The sequence below is a fragment of the Schistocerca nitens genome, chromosome 4, assembly GCF_023898315.1.
Source record: "Schistocerca nitens isolate TAMUIC-IGC-003100 chromosome 4, iqSchNite1.1, whole genome shotgun sequence".
NCBI lineage: Eukaryota > Metazoa > Arthropoda > Insecta > Orthoptera > Acrididae > Schistocerca > Schistocerca nitens.
In genome coordinates this window covers 555,910,324-555,935,676 of record NC_064617.1, presented here as the reverse complement: position 1 = coordinate 555,935,676, position 25,353 = coordinate 555,910,324, and the positions used below count along the sequence as shown (strand labels likewise).

The window sequence follows — 25,353 nt, the reverse complement described above, 5'->3', positions numbered from 1 at the left end:
AGAACTAATGACAGATGTATGAGACAGGCGAAATATCCTCAGACTTCAAGAAGAGTATAATATCCCAATCCCGAAGAAAGCAGGTGTTCACAGATGTGAAAATTACCTAACTATCAGGTTAATAAGCCACTGCTGCAGTAAATACTAACACGAATTCTTTACAAACGAATGCAAAACTGGTAGAAGCCGACCTCGGGGAAGATCAGTTTGGATTCCGTAGAAATGTTTGAACACGTGAGGCAATACTGACGCTACGACGTTAGGTTAAGGGAAAGCAAACTTAGGTTTCTAGCATTTGTAGACTAAGAGAAAGCTTTTGACAGTGTTTACTGGAACACTTTCTTTCAAATTCTGATGGTGGCACAAGTAAAACACAGGGAGCGAAAGGCTATTTACAATTTGTACAGAAATCAGACGGCAGTTAGAAGAGTCGGGAGCATGAAAGGGAAGCAGTGGTTGGGAAGGGAGTGAGACATGGTTTTAACCTATCCCCGATGTTATTCAATCTGTATATTGAGCAATCAGTAAAGGAAACACAAGAAAAATTCGTAGTAGGTATTAAAATCCATGGAGAAGAAATAAAAACTTTGAGGTTCGCCGATGACATTGTAATTCCTTTAGAGACAGCAAAGGACCTGGCAGAGCAGTTGAACGGAATGGACAGTGTCTTGAAAGGAGAATATAAGATGAACATAAACAAAAGCAAAACGAGGATAAGGGAATGTAGTCGAATTAAATCGGGTGATGCTGCCGGAATTAGATTAGGAAATGAGACACTTAAAGTAGTAAAGGAGTTTTGCTATTTAGGGAGCAAAATAACTGATGATGGTCGAAGTAGAGAGGTTATAAAATGTAGACTGGCAATGGCAAGGAAAGCGTTTCTGAAGAAGAGAAATTTGTTAACATCGAGCATAAACTTAAGTGTCAGGAAGCCGTTTCTGAAAGTATTTGTATGGAGTGTAACAATGTATGGAAGTGAAACGTGGACGATAATAATCAAGGGATCACCAATTTAGTACTGGAGCGCAGCGTAAAGGGTAAAAATCGTAGAGGGAGACCAAGAGATGAATACACAAAAGAGATTCAGAAGGATGTAGGTTGCAGTAGGTACTGTGAGATGAAGAAGCTTGCGCAGGATAGAATAGCATGGAGAGCTCTGGACTGAAGATCACAACAACAACAACAACAATGTACTTTCATTCATTGTCAACACTAACGATACCTGACGATTTTGCCTCCCAGTGAGACACATAACTACTTGCTAGATCACTGTAAGTTCAAGGATGTTATTCCGAACCGCTGGTGGAGAAAAATTCGGTTGCTGACGTCTCTTTGTCTGTAGTCAACAACGTTATGAGTGGTGTTCGATTCCCAGTCAGCACTGAACTCTTGGTCATATTATCTTTAGTTCAAACGTGCTCACATGTCACTGCTGGTATAACAAACCCATATTTAACGTTCGTAAAATCCGATGTATCACAGATGATTGTGCTTCGATATCAATCCGATTAGATTCTAGGTTTGAATCCCTGTCAACACAAAGCTTTACCTCACGGCATTTCAAGTAAGTTACTTGTGAAGAAGCAATATTTAATCTCTTGTAGTCCCTTAACGAGGACAATAGATGCTCGGTAGGAATTCCCTTCCGTTAATGTTTACTTTATGTAATTTAAAGTTGATATTTGCTTACACATACTGTCACATATCGAGGTATATCACTCTCTGTATGCCTAGTCAGGAATGACTGTTAGTTTCCGTCACTCACGAAATCTTTGCTTAGTCTGCATGACCTGGGTTTGAATCCATATGCAGAACGAGTCGGTTCGTCGTGTCATTTGAAGTTCATACATACTCTCAACTAGCTGCTCGTGAATAACTTAAATTTTTAATGTCAGTTTGTGTTAAATAATAAGTACGGTATGTTACTTAGAAGAGGCGATCTGAATACGACGAACTTACTACTTTAATTACCTATTTGACGTAATAATGAGAGTGGTGACATTTAAGTCTCGTGAAACAAACGCTATGAGGACTGATACTAATCTGTGGATTTATCCGGACCACACCTCACATACAAACCGTATCGTTTGGGATATGAAATCCCACAGAATAGCACTTTCTAAGTCCTATAACAATAAACCGGTTCATTTGTGTTCTCCCCTCTATTGACCCATCAACCCTATATGATGGGGATTCAGTACATTACCAGCAGTAGGATGCCAATGCCCTGGTAGTATAATGCCTGGGTGATATGTGTATATGAAGGTGTCTCGTTTCTGCATGTGTCGTTTGTCGCTACTTCACATCGCAGATTGTAAATTGCGACTTTCGTGATTCAGTCTCGGCAATGTAGGGTGACTTGATGCAGTGGCACTGGTAGGGGGAATACTAAGCTCATGGGGGTGTTAAGAAGGTCGGTGCCTGTTTTAAGACCTTAAGAGAGGAGCAGTAAATTACAGATGTAAATTATCATCTGGGAGTTTCAATCCTATTTCAGTAGTTAATTTCCCAGGTTGTACATGGAACCGAAGTACTCCATTGATTGATAAAATTTTTATCGGTAGTTCTCATGCTGAAACAATTAACGTGTACCCAGTTCCTAATGGACTATCTGATCATGATGCATAATTAATGTGGAAACTTACAACTTTTAAGCAGGTTCATGCAATGCAGTAAGGCTTATTAATGATAACAGAAAACATTGTTTTAAGTGTAACTTAAAGTGGATGGTGTGAGATGAAATGTATGGAGAAAGAGATGCTAATCTAAGATTCAACTTATTACTTGGTAAATTTGTCTATATTTGAAAGTTACCTTCCAAAACATAAACCAGAAGATCCACTAAAAATGAAGTAAGCTGCAGATAACTAAGGGAATTAAATTCTCATGTAAGAGGCAGATTGAGGTTATGTAAAGACAGGAGTAAGTCAAGATCCAACATTACTTGCAACTACCAAAAGTACCGTTGCATATTAAGAAAATAGGATGAAAACTATATTGAACTCTGTCACACGAGAGACAAGACAGCCAGTCACCGTACAGGGTCCTGTAACAATTAAACTAAATGAGAATGTTGTGACTTATAAGCCACAAGTGTCTAACCGACTCATATGATATAATAGCTGAGCCGTTGGGGGCAAAGAAAACTTGAATCTCATTAAAAATACGTACCCCACTCACAAAGTTTTAATTGATGAAGACTTCAATCTACTCTCGATTCTGAAATTGTACTAAATGTTTCCTCTGAGAATTACTTTGAACAATCAGTTCATTAGCCCACACGCATTGTAAATGATTGTGAAAACACACTTGACCCCTTAGCCACAAATAATCCTGATCTAATGGAGAGCGTCATGACGGATACAGGGATTAGTGAACACAAGGTCATTGTAGTGAGGCTCAAAAACATTCAACCAAAATCACTAAAAATAAACGCAAAAAATCTGTTTAAAACAGCTGATAAAAATTCGCTTGACGCCTTCCTAAGAGAGGGTCTCCATTCCTTCCAAGCTAATTATGTAAGTGTAGACCAGATTTGGCTCAAATTCAGAGATACAGTATCGACAGCAGTAAATAGATTCATATCGCATAAGTTAATAAGAGATGGGACTGATCCACCATGATACACAAGACACGTGTAAGTAGGCTGTTTAGGTTTTTTTATTGGTAACGCCACCTCTGTATGAAAATCACTGGCTGTGCTGTGTGCAGTCTGTGGCTGCTTTGCATTGTTGTAATACTCGCCATTGTAGTGTTCGGCAGCTGGCTGTGAACAGCGCGTAGCGTTGCGCAGTTGGAGGTGAGCCGCCAGCAGTGATGGATGTGGGGAGAGAGATGGCGGAGTTTGGAAATTTGTAAGATATACAATGATCTGTCATGTATATTATGAGTTTTCAACATTATTAAGGTAAATACATTGTTTGTTCTCTATTAATATCTTTCATTTGCTAACTATCCCTATCAGTAGTTAGTGCCTTCCATAGTTTGAATCTTTTATTTTGCTGGCAGTAATGGCGCCCGCTGGATTTCAGTAGTTCGAGTAACCAAGATTTTTGTGAGGTAAGCGACTTGTGAAATGCATAGGTTAATGTTAGTCAGGGCCCATTCTTTTGTAGGGATTATTGAAAGTCAGATTGCGTTGCGCTAACAAAAAATATTGTGTCAGTTTAAGCACAGTCATGTATAAAATGTTCTAAGGGGACGTTTCATATGTCGACCCTTAGCCGAGGATACCTCACTGGAATCTTCTGATTTTTTCCTTGTAGTTTGTGTAATTAGTGTAGCTTTTGTTTATTGCTAGCGCGTAATTGTAGAGAAAATCTCCTTTGTAGTTGCAGTCTTTCATTGTTGTACAGTAAAACAGTTGTGGCATGCATGTAGATTTGCACCAAGTATTTCGCAGCTGCAATTAACTAGATATTATTTTCAGTGTTATGTTAATGTGTTCTCTTATTTTTGCTCTTCAAATTGTGTTTTTTCTGTGTTGTCGTGTGAAATACTGTGACAATAATGGCGTGTGAAAAACGTAATACTAGGCTCCAAAGTAAACTGAGAAATGACAGTGAAAACGAAAGCAGTGTGTTAGCGCCACCGAGTAATGACTTAACTGATGTTCAAAGTAGTAATTTGGTAATTGTGCATAGGGAAATGGAGCGGGCGGCAAACAATGGCGTGGACAGTGAAACAATTAGTGAAGAGGGAAGCATTATCGATCGATCGGTCGGCAACAGCTCGCCTCAGGAATCGGGAATGACAGGACACAATTTTGCAAATATTGTAGACTCAGGTTTTGGGTTCTCACCGTTTTCTCAAATGAGTCAAGACACATTTTCCACTTGTCAAAATGTGAATGTTACCGGTGCAAATTCACTGCCGAAAAGCACTGAGGAACATGTTTCAGACACCAGTGCATTGTTATTACAATTAATGCAACAAATGGGACAAAAGCTTAAAAAATTAGACACAATGGAACAAAATCAGAGACAAACACAACAAAAGCTAGGAAAGTTAGACACAATGGAACAACACCAGAGACAAACACAGCAACAGTTAGACACAGTGGAACAAAATCTCAAAAAGTTAGACAAAGTGGAACAAAATCTCAAAAAGTTAGACACAGTGGAACAAAATCTTAAAAAGTTAGACACCACACTTGAACAAACATGTGAAGATTTAACTACTGAGTTACATAACATTGAATCGAAATGTCAAAAAGTCTGTAATGACGTAAAAACACAAATTTGTGAGCATTTTCAACCTATTTTTTCGCGGCATGAAAATGCATTACAGAATCACGAAGCAGCCATAGAAGAACTGCAAACTACTGTTCATCAAAATCATGAGACCCTGCAAACTAAAATTGACTCAGTTGCATCTACCGATTCGGTTATGCAACTTGCAAAAACTCAAGAAAACGTAAAGGACACAGTAGAAACTCTGAAAATTGGTTCGGAAAGACACATTGAGGAAATTAGTTCATTATCAGAGAAAGTAGTTGAACTTTCGGATCAGCTAAACAATTTATCTACGAAGGTAGATGATAATCTGAATGACACAAAACCGGTAGTCTTTAATGACACAGAAGAGAGCGAACAAATCAGAAAACTAAAACAAAATCTGAATCAAATTAATACGCAACACCAAAGAGAAATCGGGGAAGTACATGATCAGCTGACACAGGTAATACAAGAATTACGTATTTCAAAGGACACTCGCGCTCCAACACGGGAAGAGGGACTTAGAAATACGGAAAAGCCGCAAAATAATAACACAGGGCATTTCGGAAGTTATGAAAGAAATTGGCAATGTGCACCGAATTTTGAGATGGAACGGCCGACACGACCTAACAATGACCGATATGCGACTCGCCGACATGATGATTTTGACTATAAGCTGTTCATTACTACACGTAAATTCAAAACATTTAAGAATTCTGGCAACGACATTCATCCACAAGCATGGCTCCATCAATACTCTCATTGTTTTCCTCCCAACTGGTCATTAGAGCACAGATTAGAATTTATGTGTGGCTATTTAGAGAATGAACCAGCTGTAAGAATGCGATCGGTCATTCACGATTGTCACAATGAAGGAGAATTTTATCATGCCTTCCTCTCAGCATATTGGTCTCAAGCTACACAAGACCGAGTAAAACATAGCATCATAATGATGAAACATTTCGAACAATCTGAATTTTCCAGTCTTGTCAAACATTTTGAAGACATGTTGCATAAGAATCAGTATCTTTCAAACCCATACAGCCCTTCAGAACTCATCCGCATTTGCTTAATGAAATTGCCTGAACATTTAAGAAATATTATTTTGGCAGGACGTTGCAAAGACGACATTGAATCTTTTCAGGGACTCCTACAAGAATTAGAAATTGACACAGACAGTCGCCGGATGCGAAAACAGGAATACAACAATTACAGGTCACATCCGTCGCAATTCCGCGATGAAAGAAATAATAACTGGACACGACAAGGCTATTCTTACAACATAAATCGTGACCAAAACAGACACCACCCGTATGACAACCACTGGCAGAGTAATAGTTACAGAGAAAGATCGTGCTTCCATAATTATGAATATGACAGAGATAACCAGAGAAACATACAATATAGGAAACAAAATAAATATTATCAGGGGAGACAGAATAACTTTAGACGCAACGGTCCAGCGCGCAGTTACGATTCAGATTTGTGAAATGCATAGGTTAATGTTAGTCAGGGCCATTCTTTTGTAGGGATTTCTGAAAGTCAGATTGCGTTGCGCTAAAAATATTGTGTGTCAGTAAAAGCTCAGTCTCGTATAATTGTTCTAAGGGGACTTTTCACACGTCAGAAAACTCAAAATACCCAAGACTGGCTAAGTTTCACGGTAGCTCTTTGTTTAGTGCGGACGTCAATGCGAGATGCTTTTATTAGTTTCCACAATGAAATACTGTCTCAAAATATGGTAGAAAACCAAAAGAGATTCTGGTCGTATGTTAAGTACACCAGTGGCAAAAAAACAGTCAATACCGTCACTGCGCGATAGCGATGGAAATGTTACTGATGATAATACCACTAAAGCCGAGTTACTAAGTACAGTTTTACGTAATTTCTTCACGAAAGAAGACTAAGTAAATATTCCAGAATTCGAAACAAGAACAGCTGTTAGCATGAGTGACATAAAATTAGATATCTTAGGTGTTGCGAAATAACTCAAATGACTTAAGAATGGCAAGTCTTCCGGTCCATATTTTATACCAATCATATTCCTTTCCGAGTATGCAGACCCAATAGCGTTTTTGTTAGCAGTCATATACAGCCGCTCACTTGACGAAGATCTGTTCTTAAAGACTGGAAAGTAGCACAGGTCACACCAATATTCAAGAAAGGAAATAGCAGTAACCCATTGAATTACAGACCCATACCGCAGATCTCAATTTGCAGTAGGATTTTGGAGCATATACTGTACTCGAACATTATGAATCACCTCGATGAAAGTGACTTATTGGTACATAACCAACACGGATTCAGAAAACATGACTCTTGTGCATTCCATATTCCTAGATTTCCAGAAAGCTTTTGATACCGTTCCTCACATGCTACTATTAATCAAATAGATAGATGATAAATCATCGAGTAGAACACAAATGATATCTGGCGATCCGCAGGGTAGTGTCATAGGCCCTCTTCTGTTCCTGGTTTACGTAAATGATCCTTGTGATAATCTGAGCAGATGACGCTATAATTTACCGTCTAGTAAAATCATCAGACGACCAGTTCCAATTACAAAATGATCTAGAGAGGATTTCTGTATAGTGAGAAAAGTGGCAATTGGCACTAAACAAAGAAATGTGCGAGGTCATTCACATGGGTACTTAAAAAAATCCGATAAATTTTGGGTATACGATAAATTGCACAAATCTAAGGGCTATCAATTCAACTAAATACCTAAGAATTACAATCAAGAGCAACTTAAACTGGAAAGACCACATAGATAAAATTGTGGGAAAGGCGTATCAAAGACTGCGCCTTGCTGGCAGTACACTAAGATGATGCGACAAGCCCACTGCAGAGACAGCCTACTTCATACTTGTCCGTGCTCTGCTGGAATACTGCTGCGCGGTATGGAATTCTTACCAGGTATGATTAATGGAGGACATCGGAAAAGTGCGAAGAAGGGCAGCTCGTTTCGTGTTATCGCGCAATAATAGTAAGAGTGTCACTGATATGATATGCGAGTTCGATGGCAGTCACTGAAACAAAGGCGGTTTTCTTCGCGGCAAAATTTCAATCACCAGCTTTCTCTTCGGAATGCGAAAATATTTTGTTGACACCCGCCTACATAGGGAGAAATGATCATCATACGAAAATAAGAGAGATCAGAGCTCGAACGGAAAGATTTGGTGTTGCTTTTTCCCACGCGCCATTCGAGTGTGGAATGAAAGAGAAGTAGTACGAAAATGGTTCGATGAACCCTCTGCCAGGTACTTAAGTGTGAATTGAAAAGTAACCATGTAGATGTAGTAGGACTGTCATGTCCTTGTGTCCTGAGAGGCATAATACCGTTACTTGGTTGGGAAGTCGTTCGATTTTAAGATTTAGTAGAATTTCGGGTTAGTTCTGCAGGTAGTAACGAATATGTTTTCGGAATCACTGTGTTTACAACCGCTGGTCACTTTGTTTTATTTGTGGTACCATTGCAGTCGTTTGAACTTTAATTTACGATACCGTAACACAGACGAAAGTTGAATTCATTGCTAAAAGTAATGCACGAGCACTAGTAACTTACAGAGACTATTGAAATTCGTTGAAGTATTAAGAAATCATCCACCACACCAAACATTCATTTACATATTTTGGACAATAAATTAATCTTATTGAAACTGTTACTACCTCAAAAATATTATGAACGTCAAATTTCTATTAACTGTTATTGAAACTCCTTTTGGTTCTTGTGAAACTACCTCTCGTCGAACTAGGCTACTCAGTTCTCGCGGTGCTGTGGTCGAGTATCGTTTGTGGATGATGTCTGACATGAATCTGTCTTAGAAAGTCACAGCCTTGGGGAATAGCATCTTGACAACTGTAACTTACCTTGAGGTTTCGAATACATGCCGCTATCATCATTGGTGTAAAGCCCTGTTCGGTCGTATCGTTGATATTTAAGCCCTTCTTCAAAAGAGATTTCACTTGTTTTTCATCTCCAGTGAGTACTGCAGTGTGAAGTGGCTTATAGCCGAGCACTGATACCGCAGACGGATCAGCACCAGCATCCAGAAGAAACAGCATCATCTGAAACGAAATATTTGAGACTGAAGTCGACATCAACGTGATCTGGTTCATACAAAAAATTTTATCTCTATGTTTCAATGAAATTACAAAACAATCAGTGCAGCATAGAAGTCTGTTTTTATTTAAATGGCGAACAGTATCAGACTTTTGTCACTTATCAAGCCATTCACGTATGTCTTAAAACAGCACCATAATGAAACTTCCTGGCAGATTAAAACTGTGTGCCCGACCGAGACTCGAACTCGGGACCTTTGCCTTTCGCGGGCAAGCGCTCTACCATCTGAGCTACCGAAGCACGACTCACGCCCGGTCTCACAGCTTTACTTCTGCCAGTATCTCGTCTCCTACCTCCCAAATCTTACAGAAGCTCTCCTGCGAACCTAGCAGGACTAGCACTCCTGAAAGAAAGGATATTGCGGAGACATGGCTCAGCCACAGCCTGGGGGATGTTTCCAGAATGAGATTTTCACTCTGCAGCGGAGTGTGCGCTGATATGAAACTTCCTGGCAGATTAAAACTGTGTGCCCGACCAACACTCGAACTCGGGACCTTTACCTTTCGCGGGCAAGCGCTCTACCATCTGAGCTACCGAAGCACGACTCACGCCCGGTCTCACAGCTTTACTTCTGCCAGTATCTCGTCTCCTACCTTCCAAACTTTACAGAAGCTCTCCTGCGAACCTAGCAGGACTAGCACTCCTGAAAGAAAGGATATTGCGGAGACATGGCTTAGCCACAGCCTGGGGGATATTTCCAGAATGAGATTTTCACTCTGCAGCGGAGTGTGCGCTGATATGAAACTTCCTTGCAGATTAAAACTGTGTGCCCGACCAAGACTCGAACTCAGGACCTTTGCCTTTCGCGGGCAAGCGCTCTACCATCTGAGCTACCGAAGCACGACTCACGCCCGGTCTCACAGCTTTACTTATGCCAGTATCTCGTCTCCTACCTTCCAAACTTTACAGAAGCTCTCCTGCGAACCTAGCAGGACTAGCACTCCTGAAAGAAAGGATATTGCGGAGACATGGCTTAGCCACAGCCTGGGGGATGTTTCCAGAATGAGATTTTCACTCTGCAGCGGAGTGTGCGCTGATATGAAACTTCCTGGCAGATTAAAACTGTGTGCCCGACCGAGACTCGAACTTGGGACCTTTGCCTTTCGCGGACAAGCGCTCTACCATCTGAGCTGCAGAGTGAAAATCTCATTCTGGAAACATCCCCCAGGCTGTGGCTAAGCCATGTCTCCGCAATATCCTTTCTTTCAGGAGTGCTAGTCCTGCTAGGTTCGCAGGAGAGCTTCTGTAAAGTTTGGAAGGTAGGAGACGAGATACTGGCAGAAGTAAAGCTGTGAGACCGGGCGTGAGTCGTGCTTCGGTAGCTCAGATGGTAGAGCGCTTGCCCGTGAAAGGCAAAGGTCCCGAGTTCGAGTCTCGGTCGGGCACACAGTTTTAATCTGCCAGGAACTTTCATATCAGCGCACACTCCGCTGCAGAGTGAAAATCTCATTCTGGCAGCACCATAATGTTTCTATGCTTGCCACTTTGCTTGTATGAATGGCTAAGTGCAAAGAACTGTTTTCATACGACTGTCCGCTTCTGAGTGCCGCAAACTGTTCCTTACCCCTCTATTTGTCCATCTCATCCGCCTCGTCTTTTCATTCTGCTCCTCCTCTTCCTTTTCCACCTACCCATTACCCCTCTGCTACTACCACCTGACTCCTGCATCTACCTCTCCTTCGCCTCCTCCACCTGCCCATCTCGTCCTGAACCCTCTTTCTGTCCAACTCTTCTGCAGCCTATCTTTGTCTGCCTCCTCCGACTTCACATTCTGTATGTAAATCTCCTATCCCCCTCTCACTGTTGTCTCCTTCCTCCCACCTCTCTGTGCCCATGCCTTTCTTGCCCCCCTCTCCTTGCCCATTCCCTCCTTCCACCTTCCTCTTCTTGCCTTCACCTTGCCCATCCCCTCTGGACAACTCTCTCGTTATCCATCCCCTAATAGCTCCTCTTTCTGTCCATTCCCTCCTCTATCCACTTCAGCCTTACACTGGCCATGCCTTTCCGTAAGTGTAGCCACTGTAACACAAGTTAACGAAGCAGGCCAATACGACTCCCTTACACGTTGGAGACTGGAGAACTGCATCTTGCCCTTAACTGGCAGGCTGAACCGCAAAACAGGTTATAAGGAAGACCAATATCAGTCCCACATAACAAGCCCGTTATGCAGTGCACCCTATATAACAGTAAGTTAAAATACAGTGCTCACACTAGTGCAGTTTCCTGTGTGTGTGTGTGTGTGTATCAAATTTGGTGGAAATCGGTTGAGAGCTTTAGGCCAAAGACACTGGACATAAATAAATCTACACTGTTTTATAAGCAGTATACAGTGGATGTAAGTGCAGATACTCTTATACATGGTATCTTGATAGGTACATACATCAGCATGTAAGTTGCCTTTTCGCTGCACCTAACTCTCTTCCCAGAAACACATCACATAACTTACTGCTGATTTTTTCGTCATGGTTGTAACTGCACAACTAAGTGAACTTTGCCTGTCAGTATATACTAACCATTTTTCATCTATATGTCCACACTTCAGTGTCTGACCAGCTGTCCAGGAGAAAATAGCTGTTAATGGCTTGCTCTTGCCCCATTTACTAAAAGGAACCAACCATCCTAAAAAAGCACTATTCCTAATGGCTATAGCTAGTTGTCTGCAGCTGAAGTAAATACTAAATTAATGTTATTCGGTATATTGTTCTCCATCACCAATAAAAACATCTGCACTTACACCCATCACACACTGTATACAGACCATTCCTTTCGCTGCAGCTTCTGTTATGTAATATTCCACATATACTGCATATATCTTCTTGTCTCCTCTCACTGTCTATCGTCCTGTCCCTCTGTGCACTTAAGGCTCCCTGCTCTACCTGTCCATCTCCTCATCTGTACTCTTCCAATCAATTCAGCTCCTCCTTCTGTCTATGTGCACCTCCTCAATCTCTTCTCTTTGGCTGTCTTTCTCCTTTTCATATCTACCTTCCCCTCTCTCTCTGTCCTTCTACATCATGAAATTGTTCTCTCTTTTCAAACTGCTCACTCCCCATCTGCTTGTTCCATCTGCCTAATATATCTCCTCCTCCTCCCACTTCTCTTGGTCCACCTCCTTTCCCTACCTCTTCTATCTCCTCCTCCCTCCATTCCCTATAGATCTCCCATTCTCTCTTCTGTTCCTCACTTATTCCTCTCTCTGATTATCTTTCTAGCCCTCAGCTCTCTATCTAATCTTCCAACACAGTCTTCCCACATCCTCATCTTCTCTCTCTCTCTCTCTCTCTCTCTCATATATATATAATCTCTGTCTTCCACCTCTCCATCCATCCTCCTGTCCTCTCTCTCTGTTCATTTTCTCATTCCACTTTTTCTGTTGACTTCATCCTCCCTCCTCTCGAACTACCCATCTCTGCTCAGCCAAGCCCATACACACCTGTATCTCTGGCAAAAGGGATCGGTTTAAGAAGACCAATACTAGTCCCAAAAAGTACTAGTTGTTTGAGACAGCCTAGTTTTATGGGCATTGAAACTATTTTTTTCACCCAAGGTGTAGGCTGCCCTGCAAAGCAGGTAAGTAAGACAGCCCAATACTTTCCCCTCGCAACACATGCAGTGTGAAGGGCAGCCTACAGAGTAGGTGCTGGAAAACTGTTTCTTACACCTGACCCCTAGGTTGCCCTGCATAGAGGTCGATGAGGTAGGCTGATAGTACTCTCATACAATATGACTATCATGCATGGCAGTGGCTGCTGATGAACGTTTTAGCCCATATATCCACTTCTGTGGGAGCTAGGAGGTTCTAGCTTCCAAAGAGCTGATACCACTGAAATTTGTTGTCTGTGTATCCATTGTTCTCTTGTCATCATTCCAGGGATTTGAATATAGACGCTGGAAATAAACTCAAACATACTGCTTTATACACTGCTAAGTCACATTAACGTGAACACCTATCTAAAGCCTGAATAACCACTTTTTTTGGTCCAGACCACTGCGAGACATGCAGCAAGAGACACTGAAGTTATAGAATGTTTCAATAGGGATGTAGAGCCATGTCGACTAAAGTGGTGTGACCAGACTGCTCTAGGTTTTTTGGTTGAGTATCCATAGCATACACAACTCAGCTGAGGCTGCACTACAGATTCTCTATTAGGTTTAAATCCGGGAAGTCTTGTGGCCAAGGTAAATTCATTACAGTGCTCTTCAAACCATTTACGTACGTTATTGGCTGTGTAGCATCTCGTGTTGTTCTTCTGTTAGATGCCATTGTGCCAAGAAAAAATCAAATATCTGTAGGGTGAACATGGTCGCCAAAGGATAGTTGCATGCATGTGTAGATTCACTGTGCCTTCCAGAATGACGGTAGTACCCAGCGAATGCAAAGAAAACAACCCCCAGAAAATAATGTTCCCTCCTCCAGCTTCGACGCTAGCTGGGCGTTCGCTTTCAGATGTTTGAGGCTATGCATGCCAACAGCCATGGGTACTATGGAGCATTGAGAATGCCACTTGCTGCAACTATTAGATGTCCAGTTGCAGTACTGGCGAGTAAACTCCAGCCTTCTTTACTGATGCACAGCAGTCAGCATGGGTGCATCATCCAGGCACCTGCTGTGGAGACCATATGCACCAACATTCACTGTAGAGCCACTGGGGAAACAATGATGGTACCCTCTTGGCTCTTCTGGATGGTCAGTTGCTCAACAGTAGCTCCTGTATTCATCTATACACATCTCTGCAACCACTGTCAGCTGTAGCCCATGGTGCTACACAGTTGTCTTGGTCCAGTTCTGGATAGTGCTATTTTGCTGTGACCAGTGGATATCAACAAGGTAGCTCACAAACTATTTACAAACTTAGCCATTTCAGAAATGCTTCTACACTTTGCCCAAAAGCCAGTGATCATGTCATTTTGGACGCCAGATAGGTCGCTCGGTTTCCACATTACAACAAAGGGTGCAGTATTTTCTGTGTTGCTCTGACATGCTTTTTATACCCTCCTCTAGTGATGTGGCCACCTGCCATCTGCAAATAGATCCTCCTTCCCCTTTTGCAGTCTAACTCTTCAGTCCCACTGACTCTTTGTGTACCTCACCCCCCCCCCTCCACCACTACGGGTCCATCCCTTCCTTCACACTCTCTTTCACTGCAGCTCCTCCTCTCTTTGCCCATACAACCCACACTCTGTCTATGACGATCTTTCAATCCCCTCACTCATTATCCACAGGCTGGTCCTGGCGGAGGTTCGACTCCTCCCTCGAGCATGGGTGTGTGTGTTTGTCCTTAGGATAATTTAGGTTAAGTAGTGTGTAAGCATAGGGACTGATGACCTTAGCAGTTAAGTCCCACAAGATTTCACACACATTTGATCATACTTTATCCACATCCTTTCCTCCTCCTTCGCTGTGCATCCCGTAGCCCCTTCCTTGCTCCATCCACTCTGCTCTCCACTTTATCTCATCCCAGTTCACACTCTCTCTATCCATCTCCTCCTGCTTTGTTCATCCCACCCAACCCTCCTCTCTGCCTATCTGATACATCTTCACACATTGCACCCCCTTCCCTCTCTCTCCTGTAATACATATTCAGCTTGTAATATATACTCACATATAATCAATACATAATTATATTTATACGCTGATGATATTTTAATGTTGTCACAAAGAGTGACACTGTCCTGAATAAAACCGTGATACAGAGAAACTGGGATAAAACTCCTTGGTCTCCATGACCACAACATATTTTTGCTCTCAGAGATCTCATTTTGGAGGTGATGACATCTTTAGATCAGCTTAAAATAGAGAAAAATCACCTGCAACTAATGGGGGGGGGGTGCATATCTGAAACAATTAAATTTCGCTATATTGAAAAATATGCATGCAGGTGAAATACTGTGTTTAAGATAAGGTGCCGCATACCTGTTTTAAAACAAATCCTAAAGTAATGAAGCCATAGAGGCATAGGAGAGAAAGGGAATGACAGAGAGATAATTATTTGTCATCATACACAAAAATAGAATGTAATGTTAATGACAAACTAAAGTAAGACACAGTTGCCTCTAAATATATACTTGTATTAAATACGATACTGCAAACATAGGCACTCGCTTTCAGTATGCTGTACAGCAATAGGTAGCAACTTACTGAGATCCATTAAAATCACAAAACCGTAAAAGTTGCACAGAAATTTGTTTTATTGAATCTGCGATCAATATCGGACTTCGGTGCGCAGGGGAAGGACGAGCAGGACTCAGCCAGAGACAGAATTAGCGAAATGGACAGAAAAAAGAGGCGGTAGAGAGAGAGAGGTAGGAGGAAGGGTAATTGCAGGAGGTGGGTGGAACATGTAGTGGGGTAATGGGCATATGCAAAAGAAGGAAGGGGAGTTGAACGCAGAGATGGGGCAGACGAGGTGGACAAAGAGAAGGGGAAGGACATATGAAGAGATAGTTGGAGTGCGCACGAGGAGAGAGACATACAGATGTGAGATAATTAAATGGACCTAGAGACAGAGAGATGAAGAGGTGGATACAGAAACTGGAGAGGAGGAGGTGTATGCATTATATGTGTTGTACTTGAGTGAAGCCACAGAGAAAACGCTAATTTATATACACAAAGCAGTATGCGAGTATTTAGAGTCAGTTTCTCCTCCCAAACCCCTGTGGAACGCAAACTGCAAACTTCAGCACGGTGGGGATTGCTAGCTCTAACAGAAGTAGAGGCACCTGTTTTATAGGCTGACATCAGGACAGGAGTGTTGTGTGCTAAACGTATCAGTCAGCCTTATCGACCTCCTGTGGAGGATAGCCTACTTCAAGGGCATACAGTACTTCTTAAATCCTTGCCTTATGGGAGTAATATCGGCTTGCTGTGCTGATCTCCTTTGCAGCCCTAAATATGCAGATCGATACACTTGAGCAGAGACAGGAGGGACAAAATGAGTAGTGAGAGGGACGATGATGAAATGGGATGAGGAACGGGGAGACCGATGGTCAGAGAATGGGACAGAGGAGATGGACAGAGAAAGAGCTGAGGAGGAGATTTACAAAGTTATGCCAGAGGCATGTGACGAGAAAGATTTCTATGAATACGATGGCCTCAGAAATGTACAGAGGCGAGATTTAGAATTTTAAACTTTAGATTCATTTGCTACTTAATAGGGATAGATGTAGAGAGTGTAATGATCTCATACATGTAAGAAAAATGACTAAATACTGCATTAATGAGGTACAGGAAGATTTAAATAAGACTGAAAAATCACAACCTGCATTAGCAGTTTTATTTTTTCTTTGAGTCTTCAGTTATCTGAAGGCCAACCACAAATTCCTCTCCTGCACCAATGACTTCATTTCAGAGTAGCACCTGCTCAATACTTTCTCAACCATTTGCTAGGTGTATTCATAACTCTGTCTACCCCTATAATTTTTAACTTTTACAGCTCCCTCCAGTACCAAGGTGGTCAAACCCTGATGCTTAACAAATGTCCTGTCTTTCTGTCCCTTCTGCTTTTCAGTGTTTTCCATACGTTCCTTTCTTCGACAATTCTGTAGAGTACCTCCTAACTCCTTATTTTATCAGTCCACATCATTTTCAACACTCTTCTGTTGTACCACATCTCAAGTGCTTCGATTCTCATCTGCCCCAATTTCCCCGCACTCCATGATTTACTACCGTAAAATGCTTTGTTTCAGACGTATATTGGCAGTAATTTCGTCTTCAGACTAGGGTTATATTTAATACCAGTAGACTTCTCTAGGCTAGGAATGCCTCTGAAAGTCTGCTTTTTTTTTGTTCTCCTTCCTTCGTCTATCACGGGTCATTTTACTTCCGAGATAGTACAATTCTTTAACTTCATCTATGTCGGGACTACCAATTCTGAAATTAGGCTACTCGCTATTCTCATTTCTACTTCTCCTCATTATTTTTTCTTTCTTCGACTTGCTCTCTATATTCTGTAATCATAAAATTTTTCATCACATTCAAAAGATTCTGTAACTCTTCACTTCCATTGAGGACAGCAATGTCAACACCGATATCCGTTCACCCTGGATTTAATCCTTCTCTTGAAACTTTCTTTTATTTCCGTCTTTTCTTCCTGAATATACAAATAAACAGTGTGGACGAAAGGCTGTATCCCTGTGTTACACCCTTCTTGATCAGAACAGTTGGTTCTTGTACATATTGTGTATCACCCATCTCTCCTAGCTGGTAAATCTATGATTCTCAGAGTTTCGAACATCTTTCAGTCTCGCACTGCCGAAGTTTTTTTTCTAGCATGTCTTGCTCTTTTGCAGTCGTGTTTCCTTCAACTAGTAAAACGCCAGGTCTGCGTTTCTGGTGTCTTCGCTTCTTCTAAAAGTCAAACTGGTAGTCATCTTACAGATGCTGAATTTTCTTCTGTACATTAGACTTATCAGCAGGTTGGATGCATGAGGTGTTAAGTTGATTGTGAACTAGTTTCCACCCTTGTTTTATTTGGAAATGTGTGGATGATAAAGTTCCGAAAGTCTAATGGTACGTCGTCAATAGCATGGTTTCTGTACACCAACTTGATAAGTAGTCTGGTTACCATTTTAGACATTCCGACGGAATGTTATGCATACCTTCCACTGATATCAAGTCCCCCAGAGTTATTCCATATTTTGACTCAAATATTAGAACCCTTCCTTCCTTCTCGACTCCTGCTTCTTTTTCTATCAAGTAACTGGTAAAGTCCACTCCCTCATGAAGGCCTTCAATATAGTCCTTCCATATACTTGCTCTTCCTTCTGCGTTTGATTGTAGAATTCCAACTGAACTCTTCATTTTATCATCCTTGATTTTCTTCACATCTTTCCAGAAGCCTTTCGCCTTGGCTGCCCAGTACTTCATATTTCATTTCTATGTGATTTATATTGCTGTATTCTTGTCTCTCTCCGAACGTTTTAGTATTTCCTCCTTTTGTCGATCAGCTTAATTATTTCTTCTTTTAAACAATATTTCTTATCTGTTACCTTCGTTGTTCGTATTTCTGACTGGCCAACGGCTATGAATGCCCTTCTTGGAGATGTCCACTAATCCTGAACTGAACTGTCTCCTGTGATGTTCCTCATCTCAGTACCCATATCGTGAGCGAATTTAAGAGACGTCTCATCATTCGTTTCTATTCCAGTATCTCAATTATTTCAACACTAATTTTTCTGTCGATTCGCTTGAACTTCAATGTACTCTGCAGCATAATTAAAATCTGATCCGAGTCTATTTACGCTTTGGTATTCAATATCTGATTTCGGAATTTCTTTCTGACGGTGATGTAATCCAACTGGAGTCTTCCCATGTGTCTGAGTCCTTTCCAAGCATAACTCCTCTTCTTGTAATCCTTGCAGAACTAAATGAGTCCTTCCCTCTCTCATTCCTACTGCTTAATCCATATTCTCCTGTAATACTTTCTCCTTTTGATTCCCCTACAACTGCGTTCCAGTACCCAACGATTATTACATTTGCAACTCATTTTACATTATTCTGTAGCACTGCATTTCAAAAGCTTCTATTGTTTTCTTTCCTGAACTGTTTACTGTTCATGTTTACTTCAATACATTGCTACACTTCACATAAATACCTTGAGAAAAGACTTCCTAACACTTAAATGTTTATTCGATGTTAATAGATTCCTCTTCTTCAGAGACACTTTTCTTACTGTTGCCAGTCTACATTTTATACCATCTCTACTTCGGTCATCATCAGTTATTTTACTTCCCTAAATGAAAAAAAAAACTTGTATTACCGTACGTGTCTCGTTTCCTAATCTAATTCCCTCAGCATCACCTGATTTAATTCGGCTACATTCCATTATCTTTGTTTGCTTTGGTTGATACTCGTCTTGTATTGTACTTTCTAGGCCGTCCATTCTGTTCAACTGCTGCTCGAAGTCGTTTGCTATCTCTGACTGAATTGCCGTGTCATCGGCAACCATCAAGGATTTTATTTCTTCTTCAACTTTAATTCCTACTTCAAATTTTTCTTTGGTATCCGTTACTGCCCGCTAATATTGAATAACACTGGAGGTAGGCTACAACCCTATCTCACTCCATTCTCAACCACTGATTTCCTTTCGTGTCCATCGATTCTTATAACTCTCGTATGATCTCTCTACATGGTGTAATTAGCTTTCCGCTTCCTGCATTTTACAACTGCTACTACCATCATAATTTCTAAGAATGTATTCACATCAGCATTGCTAAAAGGATTCTCCGCATCTACAAGCGCTATAAACGTAGGTTTGCCTTTTCTTAATCTGTCTTACAAGATATGAACGCTATTGCTACACATGTAAAAGCCACGAACGTCCCTCCATACGGAGTTGTAGAAGTGCAGGAATCTTAATGTAGTTGTTCAGAGGCTCCCTGGAGCTGCAGAACTTCACATCAGGTTCTTCAATGCCCATAACGCGCGGTGGAATAGCGGGGAGACTACAGCTAGAGAGAATCAGGAAGCTACATCAATCCCTTAAAAACAATTGATTCTTGTATGGAAGTGATTTCTTAGTCAGACTGTTGGCACGTAAACTTTCTGAAGCGCGGACTAAGTGTGTGTTTCTCACTTCTAGTGCTTTCCCCAGTGTTGTACTTCACTACTCTGCTAGTAATTGCTGCTTCTGTTATCTCTCACACCAGGGACTCAGTCTCCTGTTACGCACCCCGTTGCAACCTTTGCTATTTCAGTGCTCAGTACTAGCCAGCAATATAGAAGTTACTCTCAAGGAAACAATGCAATTGATTCAGATTCTTGAGTCCCCTCAGTCACCTGCGAGCATCCTTTGTAATACCGAAATTTGCGACTCTCTTAGGTGCTCTGTGACATCATTTGGCGTTCGCCCAAGCAGTCAACGAGCTTGATAGGAAGTTTTTCTTCGGAAATTACAGAGTGACGTGTAACTTCTTTTCTCGTCTATCCTACGCTAGCACACGTTAGCCGACTCCTCACTGATCGTTTTTGTATATTTGTGTACTCATCTTTCATTCCCTCGTGGAATCGAAATGGAGTGAGGTTCCGTAGAAATTGGTTATTTTGAGCCACTCCAGCCAAGCTGGAGTTGGGGCAGGGGTATCTCAAATCAGAATAATAACTTGTTTCATGGCTTACTGCTCATTTGTGAAGTTGCACACTCGAACAATGCAGTCCCTATAACAATAGCTGCAATTGGACCTCCAGGAAACAGCATTGTTCAGTCTTAGTGAATTGTGCACCAACCTTGCGCCAGTGAGCTTCATTACCTTATACATTAGTGCGTTGAAGTTTTGGGACGAAGGTAAGTAATAGTTTTAATACTTTCTGTGAATATGTAAACGTTTACTTCAACAGTAAATAGCAATAAAAGTGTAAAATTTCAATAAAGGGAACATTTGAAAAGCAAATGATGTGAACTAACGATTTGTTTTGGGCTACCCGTACTTAGTAAATTTGAGGGATTTCAGGCCAACGGTACTAGCAAGTCTGTGCACACCGATGTAATGTTGGTATATCATTGTGTTCCATAGGAAGTTCAAACATGATGTTTATGTGTATATGACTTCTGTATTTATTATGATTTGTGCATTATGAGGAGACTCATCTTTTAAAGAGTTGTGGACAGAAATATACACAGAGTGAACCAAAACTTCATCGACAAGGTATGGACTTTTTTTTTATTGTTTTCGTGTGAGGGCCCTTCAGTTTTGCATTCAGTACTGCTCTGTTGTGCCTCATGTTTATTTCTCCTAGTTGGAAAGGATAACAGGTGAAGAATAGGTTTACGGATACCCCCATTACAGGTTCACTGAATGAAATGCTAGACACTAGGCTGAGCTGTTCCTGCAGTGACGCCAACCTTGTCACAGAATCTTTACAACTGTGTGTTACTCTGTGTTTTGCGTTGATATATACGGGATGAACATTAATAAAACCGAAAAACTACAAGGACGAATTCCTGACTGGAAATTGAGGAAAAACTGTTCTGCGGACGTGTGTCCGGAAACGCGTCGTTGTCTCTGTAGCCGGCGCTGAGGAATGACAGTTCCTATGACAACGTACCGTGTGTTCCTTGTGTGCTGTATGCTCTGTGAATGACTCAGCGTATTTTAAACAGCAGAATGGTCAGGTATTCATGTCGGGAACAAGCCTAGATGCTGTTTGCTTACAGACAACGGGATGGAAACGGTGCAATTGTGTGATCGTTGGTCCTTTCAGACAGACAAAAATGCAGGGATGCGACGGGCTGTGCGTACACCCGATGTGGAGGACCTGGTTGTACAGGACATTGAGACGGACCCTAGCACAGGTTCCAGTTCAGGTGTATGCACAATTCACCACGTTCCTGCACGTTTGTCTGTCTGGGAGGACCCATGGCCACCCGAACGCCCAAAAACGCTTCAAATGGACTGTGATGTGCTTGGTGTCTGTGAGGGTATTTGTTTAGACGTAGCTGTGCTGCCTCCCGACCGTTCCTGTCTGCTTGGCCTACACAAACACCATCTCGGCTCGCTTCCGACGCTAATACCGGACCACTGTGTTACTTACAATACGCTTCGTCAACCACAAAGCCTGCAGCACAAAACGAAAACACAGCACGTGGTCAGAGGAACTGCTGGGAACTGTTAGGACTTTCCTCCTCCAATTTCAGTCATGAATCCGTCCCTGCAGTTTGTCGCTTTTATTAATGTTCACCCTGACAGAAGAAGAAATCGTGTTTGTGGATAACACTGCTGCAAGATCACAGGTTAATATAAGTACTATATATATACACTGACGGGAAAAATCGCAAACTGATGTGAAAAAAAAATGTAGCTTACCGTTTTAGTCAAGTTTAGTGTTGTCTCCTTCAAAGTAGTTCCCTTCTGATTGTACACACTTCTTGCAGCGCTTCTGCCGTTGATGGTAACATTTCTGGAACTCACCTTCTGTAATATCCTCCAAGACCCTCGTCACTGCTTTGTGTTGCTTGAAAATGGTTTCCATTGACCGCCATTGTAACTCTTGGAAATTGAAAAAAGTCGCACGGAGCGGTATCTGGTAAGTAAGGTGGCTGTTTTAGTACTGAAATTTGTTTTGATGTTAAAAATTGCTGTACTGACAGAGCAGTATGGGATGGCTCATTATCTTGATGCAGAATCCAATTATCAGCAATGTTGGCACGCACACGAAGAACTGTTTTGTGAAGTCTTTCTAAAATTTATTTGTAGTAATATTGTTTAACTGTTTGTCCAGGAGGCAACCCACTCTTTATGAACAATTCCCTTGGAATCCACACAAGCATGCATTTCTCTTTCGACTTTGACATGCGAGCTTTTTATGGTCTGGGTGATCCCATTGAGCGTCATTGCGAACTTTGGCGTTTTATCTCTGGACCTTACTGAAAAAACCAACATTCATCACCAGTGATAACACGGCTCAATAATTCTGGATTGATTTCCATTTGCTCTGACAGATCGGGTTCCACATTTTTCCGTGTCTTTCGCTGTTTTGGTGTGAAATTTTTGGGGACCATTTTTACACAAATCTTTCTCATACCAAAATCTCCACTTATTATTAGACGAACCGTTTCTCGATTTATGTTCAGTTCTTATGTAATCATTTTCTTCGATCAGATCGTACGAGTCCACGAACCCTGGCCAAGTTGACATCCGTCCGTGAGGTTCATGGTCGTCCACGGCGCTCTTCATCTTCAATATGCGTTCTGCCTTCACTAAACATTTTATGCCAACGAAAAACTTTAGCTCTTGACATAACCTCCTCTCCAAAAGCCTTCTGAAGCTTACCGTAAGTCTCGTTCGTTTTCACCCAATTTAACGCAAAAAGAAATGGCGTACCGTTGCACAATACTATGTGGTTTTATTTCCGTGACGAGAGACACAAGCACATGTTAACTTATTACAGCACAACTCACGACTGAGCCGTTGCATGGATGCGCCACTTGGACTAGAAGCAGCTTGTAGACCAAATTCAAAGATATTGTGCCTACGCAAGCCTGTAGGGTTGCCACATCTTGCAAAGAAAATCAGTCTCAATACTTTATTGTCACACCTCGTAAATATATATATATATATATATAATGTGTGTGGGACACAGAAAAGTAGAGGCGTTTTCCAACAAAGATTTTATCAGTTTGCAAAATAGATAAACAGTCGTAATCACAAATAAATGAAAAGAGGTAATAAAGCATGCTTGATTCATGTAACTAATTAGTAAAGATCTGGAAGGTCCTTATGAGCTTAAAAACCTGTGTGAATTAGACTTATTTGAAATTCAAATCGTCGAAATAGGGCAAGAGCCCTTAGAGCAGAAGGTAAATAAATACTTGCTGAAGTGCAGAATAATAAAAAAAACGAAGGACAATGGTTTGTTTGTGGGCAGTATCCGTGTCATGAATGGTGAATTGTGAGATGATGTGGAAAACCAGGGAGGAAGAAATGTTAAAACTAAAGATACTTCGCCACTGTAAAGCAGTCGGGGAGATCACCGTAGACCAATGGGAAACTAACAAGGCTTAAGCGGATATCAGTGTAAATCAGAGGGGATGTAGAGGTAGACTTAATATACAAAGTCTGAAATTGATTGAAATTTGCGGCTGGTCCGAGGATTTTCGCCTTTAAGTTGGCAGAGGTCACACAAATAGTTCCTGTCTCTGATCCTCAATGTAAATCGTACATAGTTTGTTTCTGATAACTTATGAAGGCATTTAACCTACTTCAACGTGATTTATGATTCATCTTTTAGAAGATAGTAAGTTGCAATGGCGATTGGTAAATGTATAGAGATTTCAATCATATGAGAACCTTAAGAGTCATCATGGACCTAGAAATTCTTAAGGCTACAGCATACAGCCATTAAGACGAAATTATAATGAATCATTCGGTGGACATGGGAATTTTGTAGAGCGCCATATAACTCAAGTCAAATATCTGAATCACCGAACGGTTGAATAACATCTGATATGGAGAGCTACAGAAAAATACGTAAAACTTGGGAGAAAGACCGGGTGTTATTGGAATTTATAGATCTGATTGTTTACGTAAAGTGTTCTGAGAAAGGGAGCGAGAGTAAGCGGAATACAAGTAACGGTAATATGAAGAGACAGAGAACAGATGGTGGAGTTAAATAACTGTTAAATAATGCATACTACATATCCAGATTTTAACGAGAGATTTAGAGGTATGACAGACGAGATAGTTAAAACAGGAAAAATGGGAAAGGAGATGGGTATAAGGGACCCAGATGTTCTTGGCAAAGTCCATGATCATTGTGCAAACAATAATGCGAAAAGTATGAGGTAGTGCCAGTAGGGGAGAACTAAATTATGGTCTCTAATCCAGAAAATCATGTGGAATACTGTAGGAGGAAAGAAACAGTTTATTATTATGCATTTATAAGATGCCAGGGGCAAGAGTTGTTGAAGGACACGTTTTTGGAAACAAAACCAGGTCATCAGCACCCTTACACATTCCCAAACTGTACACAGTCGAATCTAGGCACTTTAATGAATGATGATGGAATAATTACAATAACACAAACACCCACTCCTCGGGCAGAGAAAATCCTGAACTCGGCCAGAAATCGAACCCAGAACCCCGTGACCCAGAGGTAGCAACGCTAGCCACTTAACAAAAAAATATTTAAGGAATAATGTTACACATTCCAAATACATACTCAGTACATGCACTAAACATGCACCAATGTTATACATGAAATGATTTAAACAAAAACAGTTTGGGCATTGAAATTATGCTGATGTGAAAGAAATACAACAGAAGATTGTATTACAAACAAAAGTACCCAAAAGACTTAATTTGAACAACAAGAATAGTTTTTTAAAGATATCCAAACTTCTTCAAACATGAATAAATAAAAAACTGCAGTTTGAATTAAATGTGCTATAAATGTCCTTAAGGTAACTACAATACATTTCTTTTTTTAATTAACTAATGCCCATTATTTCAAATATAATTTTTACCATATTAGGGATCTTTTTCTTGTGATTAGAATACCTTCCAATTTTGTTATGTTCA

At 41.0% G+C, this 25,353-nt stretch overlaps 1 protein-coding gene across 2 annotated transcripts in view; it reads right to left on the bottom strand.

Annotated features, from left to right (window-relative positions):
• LOC126253205 (uncharacterized) overlaps nucleotides 1-25,353 on the bottom strand; it is a 599,715-nt gene that overhangs the window by 83,342 nt on the left and 491,020 nt on the right. For both annotated transcript variants that reach the window (XM_049954381.1, XM_049954382.1), the window contains one exon: nucleotides 9,087-9,284. In XM_049954381.1, the coding sequence (XP_049810338.1) occupies nucleotides 9,087-9,284 (198 nt within the window). The remainder of the gene's footprint in view (nucleotides 1-9,086; nucleotides 9,285-25,353) is intronic.